Genomic DNA, 18,968 nt, shown 5'->3' with positions numbered 1-18,968 from the left:
TGTCCACAATCACCACCCTACACTTATGCATCTTACCATAACAAAGATCAGCTGATCTGATCAGTTGCTTAAGTGTAAGCACAACACACTTCCTCTTTTCTATAACTTTAGACATGATGAAGGTGTCAGGCAATAAACAGTGCACACGCGGGACTGAGTCACTGAGTAAACACAGTGCAGTGGGCCATGGGTGGCGGGAAGCAGTGCGCCCTGGTGGTGAGGGGACAAAGTATGCCTCGCACGGGAATTTTAATTGATTTTATGAGTACACATTGACTTTTTATTGATTTTAGGGCTCTGGGAAAAATGTGCCGGATACTTGAAGCTGCCGGATACTCGAATGCCGGATGTGAGGGGTTTTACTGTATATATATATATATATATATATATATATATATATATATATATATATATATATATATATATATATATATATATATATATATATATATATATATCACTTGTTATTTGAAGCTGTGAAAGAAAAGGGAGTACATTATGGCCACATGGCCACACCACCACACTCAAACTGCAGACACCACAAAACTTCACATAACAAAACTGGAATAACCCTACTATGATGAAGCCAAACTCCAGACAGACAACACAACAAATAGCACAGTCATGCACTCACTCAAAGCTGGACTATAACAGCTTCTGGACTCCTCTCAAAATATTTTAATTGTAAGAGATCAACTTTTGGCACTAAACCCTACCCCTAAATACCTGCCACAATATTACACACACACACACACACACACACACACACACACACACACATACAAAAAAAAAAAAAAAAATCCATATGGCAAACTGGCTTTAGCTGGAACTTCAACCTCTAGTGGGGCATACCAGAAGAGTGGTGATATGTCTGTCTTGGTCAGGAGTATGGAGCAGAAAGGAACAATGTATGGTTCATATCACATGAACTGAGCCTGGTTCTGAGATTTCCAATGCTCTCTGTGCTAAATCAGCTGACTGTATGCAATTTGAATGAGGGAAAAAAATGTTCATTCCAAATTTTTACTTGTCATGCCCATTACAAAAAATCTTCCTGTCTTCAGTTTATTGATGAGCTTTATCCTCACAAATCTCTTTTTGGATGGATTGGTTCCATCTATTAAACTGAATTAGCTTGAATATGTACTAACTTTTATTAGAGATCACCATTACAATGTACAACTGAAGCTTGTTGTAAAACCTGCCTTACTCTTTTTGCATCAACTTTCTCCATATGTGTCACATCATGGATGAAATTAAATAAAAGACTTTTTGTGAATGAGAGAGAAGTATTACTGAGGTCAGCCTGGTTGCCATTTCTGTAAAAAGGCTGTTTGAATTAAAATGTGCACTAACATTGAGGATCCCAACAATCAGATGATAATCAATATGCCATCTCTGGAACTGTAAAATGATTGTCTTTTCCAGTTTAACCTCCATACTCCACATCATCAGTATGAATGGGAATTTTCCTCCATTGTACCATACTAAAACTTTATCATTCATAACAGAATGTTTTGTTTTGGAAGTGTCTGCTTTGGGTTGGTCTTGCCATTTGTAGCATGCAGATGCTGCTTCATGAACTAATGCCTGGAAGTCCAGATTGCTGCCACTACTTAATAATGTTATCAGTTGAGATCACATCCAAAAATTATGATCAGATGATTCTGCTTAATGCATCTGCACCATGCACTTAATTTTCTGTCATATTATAGCAGTGGTGATTAATGAACATAGAAAGAGTTTGCTTTTACATATTCATAAATGAAGGTGTGTCTTATAGGTTTATACATTTTATATATCATAAAAGCAGCAATTAGTCATACTGTATAAGTCATGTAAAAGACTACCTTCCTCTCAAGACAAGTTAAAAGAAAAATGTCTCTCAGCACCAAGAGGTGTGAAAGGAACATATTCCAAAGGATTTTCTTTCATACAAGAATTTTGGCTATGATTCAATTAAGTGCAGCACTAATGAAACAACATGTATTGCAATGAGTAAAAAATAAATGCTAGATTTTTTTTAGCAACAAAAATTACTTATTGGAAAAAAAAAATATTTGTGTTGTTTGATGCTTAACTAATGTCTTAATAAATTTCAATAAATAATACTATTTATCTTCTTGATGATGTTTATATCTAGAGATCAAAGAATTTTGCAGCCAATATATGTGAATATCATCCAACAGAATGTAGCATTACCTGACACTGCCTCAATGTAGTCCACTGTATACCCATCCAGCTGCATCATCTCCGTGGGTTCGCTTTTCTTCTCTCTGTAGCTACACATGGCAAATGTGTACTGGGACACTTGTACTAAACAAAAATACCGTTTCTTCCACTTTTTCCAGCAACTCTTCCCTAGAGCATACAGATGGCTGTCGAGTGAGATTTTAATAAAATTTAACCTTGTGTATAGAAAAAAATGGATGAATTTCATGACACTTATTATGCAGCTTGCAATACAAGTATTTAATAATATATCAATAAAAATACATACAAGATTCAATAGCCATACAATAATGATGATAATGTAAACACTTACCCACAATGTTTTAAGTTTTGTGGTTTATCCATTCTGACAGCAATCTTAATTCTAAGATTATTTTCAGGTGAATTTTTTGGAACTTGCATCTTGTACCATTCAGGTACCTGCAATGATAATGACATCCTTATATTTATGTTCATACTCTTTAATGTAAATAAAATGCCACTATGTTACAATGTTTTGTGCCTATACTTTTATACAGTTCCTGATATCATACATCAAAATCTAACTAAAATTATCTTGAGAACTATAGGGAACTATTCTTCTCAGTTTTAAAGGTTACTGAGTGTAAGACAAGAAAGACAGCTGTGGAATTTGAAAAAGAAGCTGAATAATTGTTGATATTTCTAGGAGGTAAAATTTGATCTTTATTACAAATTGTTATATAAGTTCTTGTATGCAGCCTTTGAATGTCGATTATTGTGTCATGAATAATTCAGCCACTAATTTATCCATTATATTTCTGTTGGCATGGTGTCTGTGCATTTGATCACATTCTGATAGTCTTTCAAAGAATTTCATGATTAGAAATTACACTTCTGAAGTGGATCAGCAATAACAATTGTCTGAGAAACAGGGGAACAGATTGAAAGCAGATGCAAGTTGTCAAAACTCCTGAACCTGTTTTTATCACATGTACATACATTTACTTGGTGTTAAGTTGGAACCAGTAACCTGTTCAAAAAACCTGCTTTCACAGTGTTCATCTATTGCATTGGAATCAGATAATGATAAGACATGTTTCATGGTCAGAGTGGTGGATGGCAACAGTGCCAGCCTGGTTGCAAATCAGTGAAATTTGAAAATGATATGACAAAATTATTTTTGTAATCTCAGTTAACAGGAAGCTTCAAAGACTCCTATGGTATTATGTACTGTAGTGTCCTTTGTTAAATCATAAATGATCATGTAGATGGTGCCAAATTGAGATTTCTTAACTGCATTGTTAAATAGTACTGACTACAATAGCATTAGACACATATTTAGGTGTCAGCTTAACTTACAATCTTGATTTTAATTTGTGGAGACAAACAGGACTTCTCAAAGGATGTGATTAGAATCTATCCATCATTAAGAACTAATTGAAATGAGATATATGTTTAAGTTGGGTTTCAAGCAAAGAATCCATAAAGGAATGGCCCCAGTCATGTGGTGTAGATCACACTGTATGCTCTAAAACATTCATGCATACTGTTATAATCCAGCGATTTTTTTTTTTTTTCTTTTTGAAGATACCAATGATTGGAGAATTATTTTGATTTCAGATAATCAGTGTTACCAAAATATGTTAATCATATAAATTATTTGGATCAGGACATTAATGCAATGGGTGCAATATGTAGCACCTGAGCTTTTAGTTTAGGAAACTAGAAAAGTACAAACATTGATCTATGAACATGGCAGGAGGAGGCAGTAGACACCTGCCGAAACGATAATTACTCCCAGTGAGGTCTAAAGCACTGTTCAGGGAGTGCTGTGAACTTATCATTAAACTCAGCTGTGACCTCACTGAACGTTTCCCTTTGTGTCTCACAACACAAGGGGGCAGTCACAGCCTGCCCTCTAAAGACAACTCTCTTCCTCCACACAAAACTACAAGCACCTAATAACACACACAACCTTCACTCAAAAATTTCAAAATCATCATGCCGATTCCTACACCAGCCTCGGAGTCCCTCGGAGTCGGAGTCTAAGATCTAATTTTCAATCTGTAGAACACCACCTCTCCTCTTCTAAACCTCATCTTCTTTTCCTCACTGAAACTCAGATGTCTGAGGCAACTGACAGTAGCCCCTTTTCTGTTCCCTCCTACTTTCTCTATCCTCATTTTCAATCCAAAGCTGGATGCTGCGTTTATGTGCGCAATGACTTAACCTGCTCTTGTGCCCACGCTCTTGAATCTCCTGAGTTTTCCACCATCTGGCTACGACTACAGAGTCACTCTCATACTAAATTTATCTGTGCTGTATACCTCTCACCTAACTCCTCTGATTATAAGAAATTCTTTGACTACTTAACTTCCAAAGTGGAACACATTCTGACCCTCTTCCCTTTTGCAGAGATCTCCATTCTTGGAGACTTCAATGTTCACCACCAGCTTTGGCTTTCCTCTCCCTTCACTGACCATCCTGGTGAACTAGCCTACAACTTTGCTATCCTCCATGACCTAGAGCAATTGGTGCAACACCCTACTCGTATTCCTGACCGTCTTGGAGATACGCCCAACATTCTTGACCTTTTCCTGACCTCTAATCCTTCTGCTTATGCTGTCACCCTTTCTTCTCTGTTGGGCTCCTCTGATCACAATCTCATATCTATATCTTGTCCTATTGCTCCAATCCCTCCTCAGCATCCCCCTAAGCGAAGGTGCCTCTGGTGTTTTGCCTCTGCTAGTTGGGGGGACCTGAGGAGGTATTTTGCTGATTTTCCTTGGAATGACTACTGCTTCCGTGTCAGAGACCCGTCTTTGTGTGCTGAGCGCATAACAGAGGTGATAGTGTCTGGCATGGAGGCATACATTCCTCATTCTTTTTCTCGTCCTAAACCTTCTAAACCTTGGTTTAACACAGCTTGTTCTCGTGCTATACATGATAGAGAGGTGGCCCACAAAAGGTACTTAAGCCTTCCATCACCTGAATCTCATGCACTTTATATTTATGCCTGGAACCATGCCAAGTCTGTTCTCCAACTAGCCAAAAACTCCTTTATTAACAGAAAATGTCAAAACCTTTCAAGATCTAACTCCCCTTGTGATTTCTGGCATCTAGCCAAAAATATCTCCAATAACTTTGCTTCTTCTTCTTTCCCTCCTCTATTTCAACCAGATGGCACCACTGCTATCACATCTATTTCTAAAGCTGAACTCTTCGCTCAAACCTTTGCTAAAAACTCTACCTTGGACTATTCTGGGCTTGTTCCTCCTTCTCCTCCACCCTCTAACTACTTCATGCCACGTAATAAAATTCTTCGCAATGATGTTTTCCATGCCCTCGCTGGCCTAAACCTTCGGAAGGCTCATGGACCTGATGGGGTCCCTCCTATTGTTCTCCAAAACTGTGCCTCTGTGCTTGCACCTTGCCTAGTCAAACTCTTTCAGCTCTGTCTGTCAACATCTAACTTTCCTTCTTGCTGGAAGTTTGCCTACATTCAACCTGTTCCTAAAAAGGGTGACCGTTCTAATCCCTCAAACTACCGTCCTATTGCTTTAATTTCCTGCCTATCTAAAGTTTTTGAATCTATCCTCAACAGGAAGATTCTTAAACATCTATCACTTCACAACCTTCTATCTGATCGCCAGTATGGGTTCTGTCAAGGCCGCTCTACTGGTGATCTTCTGGCTTTCCTTACTGAGTCTTGGTCATCCTCTTTTAAAGATTTTGGTGAAACTTTTGCTGTTACCTTGGACATATCAAAAGCTTTTGATAGAGTCTGGCACAAAGCTTTGATTTCCAAACTACCCTCCTATGGTTTCTATCCTTCTCTCTGTAACTTCATCTCAAGTTTCCTTTCTGACCGTTCTATTGCTGCTGTGGTAGACGGTCACTGTTCTTCTCCTAAATCTATTAACAGTGGTGTTCCTCAGGGTTCTGTCCTGTCACCCACTCTCTTCTTATTATTCATTAATGATCTTCTAAACCAAACTTCTTGTCCTATCCACTCCTACGCTGATGATACCACCCTGCACTTTTCCATGTCTTTTCATAGACATCCAACCCTTCAGGAGGTAAACATATCACACAGGGAAGCCACAGAATGCTTGACTTCTAATCTTTCTAAAATTTCTCATTGGGGCAGAGCAAACTTGGTATTGTTCAATGCCTCAAAAACTCAATTCCTGCATCTATCAACTCGACACAACCTTCCAGACAACTATCCCCTCTTCTTCAATGACACTCAACTGTCCCCCTCTTCTACACTGAACATCCTCGGTCTGTCCTTTACTTATAATCTGAACTGGAAACTTCACATCTCATCTCTAGCTAAAACAGCTTCTATGAAGTTAGGTGTTCTGAGACATCTCCGCCAGTTTTTCTCATCCCCCCAGCTGCTCTGTACAAGGGCCTTATCTGTCCATGTATGGAGTATGCTTCACATGTCTGGGGGGGGGGGGGGGGGTTCCACTCATACTGCTCTTCTAGACAGGGTGGAATCAAAAGCTTTTCGTCTCATCAACTCCTCTCCTCTAACTGACTGTCTTCAGCCTCTCTCTCATCACCGCAATGTTGCATATCTAGCTGTCTTCTACCACTATTTTCATGCTAACTGCTCTTCTGATGTTGCTAACTGCATGCCTCCCCTCCTTCCGCGGCCTCACTGCACAAGACTTTCTTCTTTCTCTCACCCCTATTCTGTCCACCTCTCTAACGCAAGAGTTAACCAGTATTCTCAGTCATTCATCCCTTTCTCTGATAAACTCTAGAACTCCCTGCCTACTTCTGTATTTCCACCTTCCTATGACTTGAATTCCTTCAAGAGGGAGGTTTCAAGATATTTATTCATCAATTTTTGACCACTGCTTTGACCCTTTTATGGGACTGGCATTTCAGTGGGCATTTTTTTATTAAATTTTTGTTGCCCTTGGCCAGTGTCCTTCCTACATAAAAAAAAAAAAAAAACATACAATTTACTCGTATAAGTTTTCAAGGCTATGAATAAAATTATTTTATCCTTTGTCCTAATGTACAATTGCAAAATTCATACTTATAAATGAAAATTTCAAAATATTTATCTAAAAGCAATGAAATGTGCATTCAAAGAAAAAATATTAAATTTTAGTAATGTTTTTAAAGAACATAACTCACTTGTATGAAGACCAATAATAAAGTTATGGCAAGTATGAATATTTACAAAGAGAAATTTTCAATAAAATTTCTTAACTGACCTTGGATGACATGGCTGTGGGATGTAGAACAACCTTGCCTAGTTCCTTATCATCTAGGGAAAGCATAGATGCTGATTCTGTATACAGCTTTACTTTGACACCAGGTAGTGGATGTGTTGTTGTGAAATCCCCTTGTGTGTCCCACCTGCAAAAAGACAGAACATTAATGACTAATCTTTGCTTAAATAATTCTCTGTGATCAAATAATGAAACATGAATGCTAAACTATGTACTGAAAATCTAGATGAGGTGCATTGATTGGAGAATGGGGTATACCACTAGAAGAATAAGAATAGGGATAGAGCAGCAACCATATGTGCTAAAAGAGGGAAGTTCACATTACTAAAGAGTTGGATCCAAACAAAAGATGATCCACAGATATACCTGGATAAGAGAGTAGACATGGGACAAAGATGATAGATTATGGAGATTTCATCAGAACACCAAAAATGGCATGCCAGATGCCAAGGTAATTATAACCACAATGAAAATTCAGATCATTATGATGAGATAAAAATTAGCATATGTGAAAAAAATAAATTAACAACAATCAGAAACCAGAGAGAGAGAGAGAGAGAGAGAGAGAGAGAGAGAGAGAGAGAGAGAGAGAGAGAGAGAGAGAGAGAGAGAGAGAGAGAGAGAGAGAGAGAGAGAGAGAGAGAGACTGGTGATGAAGGAATAAAACCTGAAAAAAAAAAAAAAGTTACTAAAGATTTGTCACATGGAGAATTTTAAGATGAAAATCTGGGGGTGCATTTAGGATATCTTCAATAAAACTATAGTACTAACATTGATCAAGCAAATAAACACTGAGACCGAAAGACATGAGAACAAAAGAGCACAAATGGAAAGGCATCATGATGAAACAGAGGCCCATTCAAGTAAAAGAATGTGGCAGATATGACAATGTAGGGTTATAAAACACAATACAGTACAGTACTTTTGTTTGCCTTGGAAGGATAAGATCAGCATTTTATATCATAAACCAGAACTTAGCTAAATATGAATCATTAAAGCTATATAAATACAGATTTATAGGGATAATACCTCAACTGGTTTTGCCTATTCCTTCCTCTCTAAGTACAAACAAATATGTGTGATGTGAGGGTCAAGAAATTACATTACTGTAATTCATACATTAGTAAGCTTGTTACTGATGTTGAAGATAATGTTGCTGGTAATTTTCAAGCCCAAAAACTCTAGTCTTCATTATATTTGTTTTGATACTTTAGTCAAATATAGCATGTGATGTTTTAAGTGGTTTTCAAACTAGAAAACTATAGTTTTGCATTTGATAATCAGATTTGATTGGGTAAGAGAAAGCATTATAGCACAGCACTTGAACATTTATATCATTGTTAGTTGTTGTACAGGTGATCTTTAGCGTTATTTCAAAGATAGAAAATTCAAGCTGAAAATGTCAAATCTGAATCTGAAGATTTATCCTGCCTTTTGATAAATTTTTCACTGTTTCTATTGAGCATTCAAAGGGAGCATCGAATAAAAGCTTTTTTGTATGATGTTAATGCACACATGAAGAGGGAAACAAAAATGGATAAGTTTTAGGATACCAAAGAGTGAGACAAGAGCTGCTAAGCATGGTCTTATCTCACAGAAATGCTAAGCCATTACTAAGCATGTGTTATAAAATGTCTCAAACCCGCCAGATCTGCTGAGTGCGACTTTGCCCTGCCTTAGCAGATGACAAGATTTAAGCCACCACCAGAGGTAGCTCAAGCTGGCTAAGACAGTGCTCAGACAACAATAACTAATATGGCTGACAGAATTGGGTCCATGTACAAGCAATTGTACTTAAGTCCAAGTCCAAGTACCTGGATATTTTTCAAGTACAAGTACAGTCACTTTACTACATACTTAAGTCCAAGACCACGATAATTCCAGTCACAGATTCGTAAAGCACGAAAGGTAGTAGTGTTCATACATACACATTAATGAGTACACTGTTAAAAGTGGGATTCATTATTGAAAAGTAAATGGAAATTCTACCTTTATTCTATTTTAGGATGACAGTAATAAACATATTCACACTTGCTGAGTAATGTGGTGCTGTACTGCCCCTGTCTACTATAGCATGTTACCCATTGAGAAGATACTATTTAATTATGTTACTTTATCATATATTACACTACAATATCATAGTACTCAATGTACATATTTAACCAATATTATCATCACAAAGTTCACTAGAATCTATATACAGTATATAACTTTTGATTCAGTACAATATACTTGTTTGTACTGAATGTACTTGGTGTTTCCAAGTACTTTGGATCTAAGTACAAGTAAAAGTAACATTGAATTTTTAAATTCCAAGTACAAATACATGATTATCTTTACTTAAGTCCAAGTCCAAGTCCAAGTAAAAGTACATGCACTTGTACCCAACCCTGATGGCTGAACGTCAACAAATATGAAGACAACATCCAAGGACCTTTTGTGAATGAAAGAATGTTCTCAAAAGTATGATGACGCTGACCTTATCAAGAGATGCAGACTGAACCATGAAGGAATAGTTTTTGTGATGGATTTACTGAGAGGGAACTACAAAGTCGTACTGATTGCAACCATGCTAGCAGTCACCCCAGAAATGGCCACTCTCAGATATTTGGGAACTCGAAAAATGCAGTTGTGCAATGGTGATTACTTTGAACTGTCAGAGTCTACAATTACCAGGGTTAAATGCCAAACTCTGAATGCTTTAGCTACTCTAAACATCGTTGCTCAATTCATGGAATTTCCAACAGACCCAGCAGAAATTTAAAGCAAGCAAAATTCATGGCTATTGCAAATTTCCCAGGAGTAGTTGGGATAATAGATGGGACTTATGTGAAAATTGTTACCTCTTGTGAGTATGAAAATGAGTTTGTGAACAGAAAGAACTATTACAGTGTCAATGTTCAAATTGTATTTGATGCAAATTATATGATCCTTGATATTAATACTAACTTTCATGGGTCTGTTCATGATGCAAGGATTTTGAATATGAGTGAATTAGTCTTGCCAGAGTAAGGGAGCATGTGAGACTGGGATTTGTTTTGATTACTGGGAGATGCATTAAGCTTATCTCAAAAGTTCACTGACATTAATCATAACCAAGTAGAAAATACTGATATTTATAGATATACCATTATTTACTGTTGTATGATCTATTTATGGTATATTCATGTAGAAATAAGGTACTTTTGTTATTTGCTGTTTTGTCTTCATGCTTTCCATAAATCTGTTTGGACTTTGCCTTTCCTTAACTGAGTCATGGCTCAACAAGACTCAACCTATTGTATAAATAAGTCTTAGCCAGAATGGCTCAGCTAAGTACATTGTAAGTCAAAATTTAAGAAATGTTAAGTTTTTCCTATAAATACCAGCCAAGGATCTCAATGGTACCAGTCATATATAGTAAATAAATAAGAGGAAAAAGAAAACAGACTAAAAATATTGCAAGGACAAAGTATAAGGAATGGAGCAAGAAGAAACTCTTTTGGTTACCTCTCATGAATTTTTCATGAAGCAAACATCAAAATAAATTATCAAACCAAATAATTGTCATGAAAAAAAAAATAAATAAATAAATAAAAATGAATAATACGTTACTAAGGTTCTAAATTTTACCGTGAAAGTAGCAAATCAAATACATACATATAATCTGTAAGTGATTATTCAGTACTTGATGAAAAATTAGGATGCAATATATGGTTCCCCTGCAAAATTATTACTACCAATATTGTTTCAAGTATTTTTATATCTTACAGAATACTTACAATAAATTATTGCACCATTAATAATTATCAATCTGACAAAGACTTTTGTCTTACCTCCTGAGAAAAACAATTTAAAAGAGTGAAAGTAAGGTTAAAGATACATATCTCTTCTACATTACCTACATAGTTAATACATAAAGTACAATGTTCTTTTTAAAAATAATTTCAATTAGTGCCTGGCAAACATACTTGGGATTCCAGTTGTTACTTGTAGTATGATCAACAACTTATTGTCTTCTATTTGCTGCAATGGGATTCTTAATCTTATTTCTCACAATATGTTTCAAGCAAATTTATTTTACACTATTTCACAGTAAATGCAGTGCAGCTTCTACATTATTACACAACAACAAAACTAGTTCAATGAAGCACAAGTTTAGTTATCTAACTCCTAGAAAAAAGAATACCTATGCTCTTTGTCTGTGCTGTCTAACTCCAGTAATGAATATAAAACCTCAAGAATTTACATTAAAAAAGGAAAAAGAACTGCAATGATGCTGTACCAAGTTTAGATCAATTCCATCTGACTTATCAGTAGTCATTATGCCACAATCAGAGTCATGTACACTTTATGTTTGGTGGTACACTTTTATCAGTGTGATCTCAATTTCATAAAGTACTACCAAGGTACTCTCAAAAGCTGGAAAATAAACAGGAACTGATTGCACAAAGGAGAAATGCCTGTGGCATTATGTGTAGAATCTATGAACTATAGTGCTATGTGTTTTTTTTTTTCTGTGTTTAACTACTTTTTTGCTATTTTTTCAATGTTAAAGTTTCACTTTGGAATGTAGTAGTACCTCAACTTACAAGTTTTTCAAGATATGAGCTATCACTTGAACAATTATTTGCTTTGAGTTGTGATCCAAAATCCAATATACGTACGAGTGAACCTCAGCTATGCCACCGCTAGCTGGCACAGTGAGCAGCACCACATCGTTCACTTCAATTGTTTTCATATATTTGTTATTTATAAATGCATTTTCTTATAGTAAACCCTCAATACAATGAACACATGAGAGAGAGAGAGAGAGAGAGAGAGAGAGAGAGAGAGAGAGAGAGAGAGAGAGAGAGAGAGAGAGAGAGAGAGAGAGAGAGAGAGAATCATTGGCCATTGTCAAGGTCACTCACTGGCTGTCACACAGCCACAATTCATCTCTCAAACATGCAGTTGACTGTGTCAGCCAACCCTCCTGCATTTTAAGAACTAAGATGTTCATAAAATAAAGCAAGCATTCAATAATTTTGAAATATGCTGTAATTTGCAAAGTCTTATAAAATAAAATGAGTGTTTGATAGGGGTTATTACACAAGAAATTTGGTAAAGAGGTTTATTATATCAACAGTTTACTGTCATGTTTTTATATGAGAAAAAAAAAAGTGTTTTTTAGGGCCTGGAATGGATTAATAACATTTCAGTTAATTTCAATGGCAAAAGTTTACTTGACATATGAGCAAATTGAATTACAAGCTCTGTCAGGGAACAAATTAAACTCATAAGTCAAGGTACCACTGCATTTACACTTAAGTGACAGATATGAAGGAACAGGAAGTTTGTATCAAATACTACTTCAAACTTAGCAAATGTTGCAAAAAATTTACATTCTTAAAAAAGAAATTTTGTTATGATACTTTGGGCCATATGCAGATTATCACTGATTTAATCAGTTAAACTTTAACCACCATACTGCTGAGAATATTGCAAAATTATTCTTGAAGAGTGTAGGTAATTGATATGTAACATCTGCAACATTAAGATGCTGTCATGCAGAACCTGGCAGTTCATTTTGTCAGATGAACTCAACATGAAACAGATTGCTGTAACATTTATACTATCGATGTTATATAACAACCATAACCGATATTGGCTGGAGGTCTACACAAGACTTGTGAGAATTCAAAAGCAATCAGAAATCATCCAGATTCCTTTTCCAAACTTATACCAGGCCACCTGGTATTATTTATTTGTAAAGACTCTCAGGTTTAATGGAGTATTTCACTAATTTCCTTGAGTCTATATGTATGTCATTATTTTCTATCAAACTAATCTTTCTTTAAGTTTAATGTTTCTGTCCAAACAGGCATAAAAATAGTTTAGGTTCTTCCCTACACTCATTAACTATTTTCTCCTGAAATCTCTTTTTTACCTTCATTCTTTCCTTCTCACCTTCAGATATTCATTCCTTGCTAGTTTAAATGCAACTCTGTAATAAGCCTTAATCACTGCTGATAAAGATGTTAAGAGATTATATTGATGATGATGATCAGATCAAAATAGATAATGATTATGTGATGAGCAGCAGAATCATCATCATCATTATCATCATTACCTCTGATATTCAGCTCCGATCACACAACCCTGGCCCACACAAATGATGGACATGGGAAAAATATCCAGGACATACTGTGCAAACAAATTCTATACTAGTGCCACAGCACACTCCCATCTATAACTGTTGTCCTGCCTCACTCATTCCTCTTTCACTTCTTTCCTTTCCAGACTAAATGGACCTCTTTCCTTCATTTGAACCTCTCAGTCAACTCATTTATATACACAAATCTTTCTTTCACCTCCATTCATGATCATTCCCTATTCATATTTCTTACTGAAATCATGCCAAGCCTGTTCTCCGACTAGCCAAAACTTCTTCGTCAATAGAAAATCTCAGCCTTTCTACATCTAATTTCCCTCATAACACCATTGCCATCTCGTCTATCTCTAAAGCTGAACTCTGCTAAAACTTTTGCTGAAAATGCAATGCTAGATTATTCAGGTCTTGTTCCCCCCTCTCTATCCTTCAGCTATTTCATGTCTCTCACTAAGACCTTTCCTAATGATGCTTTTTGTGCTCTTGTTGGCCTTAATTCTCAGAAGGCTTATGGATCTGATAGGGTCCTTCCTATCATTCTCCAAATTGTGCCTGCTTGCTTGTACCTTACCTGGTACAAGCAACTCTGTTTCTCAACATCAACCTTTCCTTTCTGTTGGAAGTTTGCCTACATTCAGCCTCTTCCTAAAAAGGGTGACCGCTCTAATCCTGCAAACTACTGCCTTATTGATTTAATTTGCTGCCTTTCTAAATTTTTTTTATCTATTCACAACAGAAAGATTCTTAAACATTTATCACTTCACAACCTGATATCTGATTGCCAATATGGATTCTGTCATGGCCACTCTACTGGTGATCTTTTGGCTTTCCTTACTAAGTCTTAGTCATCCACTTTCAGGGATTTTGGTGAAATTTTTGCGGTTGCCTTAGATGTATCAAAAGTATTTGACAAAGTCTGGTACAAAGCTGCAATCTCCAAACTACCCTCCTACAGCTTCTATCCTTCTCTCTGTAACTTCATCTCAAGTTTCCTTTCTGACACCACTGTGTGAAGTCACCTTGTTAAGGTGGTGAGGCTTGAAGCATGGTCAGTACCACCTTCTTTAATGACTCACCTGTCACTGGATGGTTTTGTATCTGTCAGCTCTGTGGACTCAGAGCTCCCCTTTGGCACCATATGACTGCAATGTTGCTGAGTACTCCCTTTCCTTTAATCAATGAAAATCCTTTTTGACAATTCTACTGCTGCTGTGGTAGATAGTTACTCTTCTTATAAGCTTATTAACGGTGGTGTTCCTCAGGGTTTTGTCCTGTCAGCCACTTTCTATTAATCATTAATGTTAAGTCAAACTTACTGTCTTGTCCACTCCTACACTGATGATACCACTTGGCACTTTTCCATGGCTTCTTTGATCTTTCTTAATTTTTTTTATCAAGGCAGAACAAACTTGGTGTTGTTAAGTACCTCAAACACTCAATTCCTATGTCTATGAACTCAAACTCAACACAAGCTTCCAGAGAAGTATACCCTCTTCTTCAATGACACTCAACAGTCTTCTTCTACAGTGATCATCCTCAGTCTGTTATTTACAAATAATCTAAATTGGAAACTTCACATCTCATCTCTTGCTAAAACAACTTCTATGAAGTTAGGTATTCTGAGTGATCTGCCCATTTTTCTCACTCTCCTGGCTGCTAACTCTTACCTGCCCAAGTATGGTGTACACTTCACATATGTTTAAGGGAGGGTTCCACTCATAGTACTTTTTTGAACAGGATGGAATGTCTTATCAACTCCTCTCCTCTAACTAACTGTCTTCAGCCTCTCTCTCTCTTTGCCACAATGTTATGTATCTTGCTATCTTCTACCACTATTTTCATGTCGACTGCTCTTTTGATTTTGTTGACTGCATACCTCCCCTCCTCCCATGGCCTTGTTGCACAAGACTTTCTGTTTTCTCTCACCCATATTCTGTTTCTGTATCTTCCCATTCCTATGACTTGAATTCTTTCAGGACCAATGTTTCAAGACACTTCTCTTCCAATTTTAGATAATCCTTTTGAATATTTCCCTTAGGGACTGGCATGTCAGTGGCCTTTTTTCTTAATTTTCTGAATCCCTTGGCCACTCTTATATAAAAAAATAAGTATATAATAAATAAATAAATAAATAAATAATAAAAGGCACAAGTTGTGTACCATGAGTGTTCTGTTGTGTCCACTCTTTAGATAAATTTCTTACTGTTTCAAAACTTGCAGCATCACAAAACAAGCATTAAAAGAAAAAAAATAAAAGATTTACAGTGAGCACAGTATTAAACATCAGCAGCACCACCCTTTTGTTTAACGTCCTTATTACAATAAAGAAAATAAAAAATAAAGGGAAAATGTATACACATAAATAAACCATACTAAAAATTTTAAGACTTCTATGCAAATATAAGATGTGGTATAGCTGTAGTTCTTGGGAGTATAAAGGTCCCCAAAATTATCTTGGAACCCAATGACAGATGCCTTGAAAGATCAAAACTCACAGTGAACAAGATAAGTGATGAAGCATGTCCCAATTTTCATATACTGCCTCAAAATTTCATTAGTAGCAAGATACCTCCCCTTTAAGCATAAATTACAGCCTGCCTTCTCCTGGGTTTACTTTTACAAAATTTCTACAAGCAAGTGAAATCCATTTCTTTACACAACACCAAGGTAAGAACTTCTCAAACATTAGTGGGGGTGATCACCTAATGATCCTGCACCCTTATCTTAACGATCTGAGTACTTTTTGATGAGGTTTTGATATGATGAATCCCCATACTTTCAGATAACATTCCCATGATTGTTCTGCATATGTCTGGTAACTTCCTTGGCCTTGTGATACTGGCTGCCACTGTGCATGAAGACAGAGGCAATAGAAATATGATATGACTACAAGATTTTCTTCTCCAGTATCTTCAAATGCCAATGTGTACCCAAAGTAGTTTTACAAAGAGGGAAATACAGACTCCCATGATCCTCCAGACAGAATAATAAAGATTCATTATCTTGATGGTATAGGGGAGCTCATGCTTATTCCTCTTAGCAGAGCAATGAACTTCAATTCGTCTTTCCTCCAAATTGTTTCTCATGCTGTAGTTTAGAGATGAGAGAAAACTTGTAAGGCAGCTGGAACAGCCATGTGATGGTCAACCTGCTTTGATTTCCTTTACTGGGATATTTTCTTCCCTTAGAGCAAACAGATGGAATTTCTTTATATGATACCTCTATGATTCAGATGTAAATATACATATAATAGTGTGGTAACAAAGAATGAGAAAACAGTAACTGGTATTTTTTTTTTTTTTTTTTTTTTTATGTAGGAAGGATACTGGCCAAGGGCAACAAAAATCTAATAAAAAAAAATGCCCACTGAAATGCCAGTCCCTAAAAGGGTCAAAGCAGTGGTCAAAAATTGGTGGATAAGTGTCTTGAAACCTCCCTCTTGAAGGAATTCAAGTCATAGGAAGGTGGAAATACAGAAGCAGGCAAGGAGTTCCAGAGTTTACCAGAGAAAGGGATGAATGATTGAGAATACTGGTTAACTCTTGCGTTAGAGAGGTGGACAGAATAGGAGTGAGAGAAAGAAGAAAGTCTTGTGCAGCGAGGCCGCGGAAGGAGGGGAGGCATGCAGTTAGCAAGATCAGAAGAGCAGTTAGCATGAAAATAGCGGTAGAAGACAGCTAGAGATGCAACATTGCGGCGGTGAGAGAGAGGCTGAAGACAGTCAGTTAGAGGAGAGGAGTTGATGAGACGAAAAGCTTTTGATTCCACCCTGTCTAGAACAGCAGTATGAGTGGAACCCCCCCAGACATGTGAAGCATACTCCATACATGGACGGATAAGGCCCTTGTACAGAGTTAGCAGCTGGGGGGGTGAGAAAAACTGGCGGAGACGTCTCAGAACACCTAACTTCATAGAAGCTGTTTTAGCTAGAGATGAGATGTGAAGTTTCCAGTTCAGATTATAAGTAAAGGACAGACCGAGGATGTTCAGTGTAGAAGAGGGGGACAATTGAGTGTCATTGAAGAAGAGGGGATAGTTGTCTGGAAGATTGTGTCGAGTTGATAGATGGAGGAATTGAGTTTTTGAGGCATTGAACAATACCAAGTTTGCTCTGCCCCAATCAGAAATTTTAGAAAGATCAGAAGTCAGGCGTTCTGTGGCTTCCCTGCGTGATATGTTTACCTCCTGAAGGGTTGGACGTCTATGAAAAGACGTGGAAAAGTGCAGGGTGGTATCATCAGCATAGGAGTGGATAGGACAAGAAGTTTGGTTTAGAAGATCATTAATGAATAATAAGAAGAGAGTGGGTGACAGGACAGAACCCTGAGGAACACCACTGTTAATAGATTTAGGAGAAGAACAGTGACCGTCTACCACAGCAGCAATAGAACGGTCAGAAAGGAAACTTGAGATGAAGTTACAGAGAGAAGGATAGAAACCGTAGGAGGGTAGTTTGGAAATCAAAGCTTTGTGCCAGACTCTATCAAAGGCTTTTGATATGTCCAAGGCAACAGCAAAAGTTTCACCAAAGTCTCTAAAAGAGGATGACCAAGACTCAGTAAGGAAAGCCAGAAGATCACCAGTAGAGCGGCCTTGACGGAACCCATACTGGCGATCAGATAGAAGGTTGTGAAGTGATAGATGTTTAAGAATCTTCCTGTTGAGGATAGATTCAAAAACTTTAGATAAGCAGGAAATTAAAGCAATAGGACGGTAGTTTGAGGGATTAGAGCGGTCACCCTTTTTAGGAACAGGTTGAATGTAGGCAAACTTCCAGCAAGAAGGAAAGGTAGATGTTGACAGACAGAGCTGAAAGAGTTTGACTAGGCAAGGTGCAAGCACGGAGGCACAGTTTCGGAGAACAATAGGAGGGACCCCATCAGGTCCATAAGCCTTCTGAGGGTTTAGGCCAGCGAGGGCATGGAAAACATCATTACGAAGAATTTTAATACGAGGCATGAAGTAGTCAGAGGGTGGAGGAGAGGGAGGAACAAGCCCAGAATCGTCCAAGGTAGAGTTTTTAGCAAAGGTTTGAGCAAAGAGTTCAGCTTTAGAAATAGATGTGATAGCAGTGGTGCCATCTGGTTGAAATAGAGGAGGGAAAGAAGAAGAAGCAAAGTTATTGGAGATATTTTTGGCTAGATGCCAGAAATCACGAGGGGAGTTAGATCTTGAAAGGTTTTGACATTTTCTGTTAATGAAGGAGTTTTTGGTATGATCTGGCTGAGGAACAAAATACAATCAATGTTGAATCCCAAGGCACAATGAACTCCTTGCAGGCTCTCAACCACACCAAATACTATGTCAAGCCTGTCAAATGTCACTAAATTTTCTCATTTCCAAGTGAATGAATACTGGGGTACTAAATGAAGCCACATTTCTACATATAC

The 18,968-nt window shown here is 37.1% G+C and overlaps 1 protein-coding gene across 1 annotated transcript in view; it reads right to left on the bottom strand.

Annotated features, from left to right (window-relative positions):
- The window catches only part of LOC135097639 (calcium-dependent secretion activator-like), a 267,744-nt gene that overhangs the window by 110,947 nt on the left and 137,829 nt on the right, over positions 1 to 18,968 (bottom strand). The window contains exons 9-11 of the mRNA XM_063999592.1: positions 7,431 to 7,575; positions 2,546 to 2,652; positions 2,203 to 2,378 (exon numbers count right to left, since the gene is read on the bottom strand). Coding sequence (XP_063855662.1) covers positions 2,203 to 2,378; positions 2,546 to 2,652; positions 7,431 to 7,575 — 428 coding nt within the window. The remainder of the gene's footprint in view (positions 1 to 2,202; positions 2,379 to 2,545; positions 2,653 to 7,430; positions 7,576 to 18,968) is intronic.

This window comes from Scylla paramamosain, unplaced genomic scaffold, assembly GCF_035594125.1.
Source record: "Scylla paramamosain isolate STU-SP2022 unplaced genomic scaffold, ASM3559412v1 Contig27, whole genome shotgun sequence".
In the NCBI taxonomy this organism is placed as follows: Eukaryota; Metazoa; Arthropoda; class Malacostraca; order Decapoda; family Portunidae; genus Scylla; species Scylla paramamosain.
This window is presented reverse-complemented; position numbering and strand designations above follow the sequence as displayed.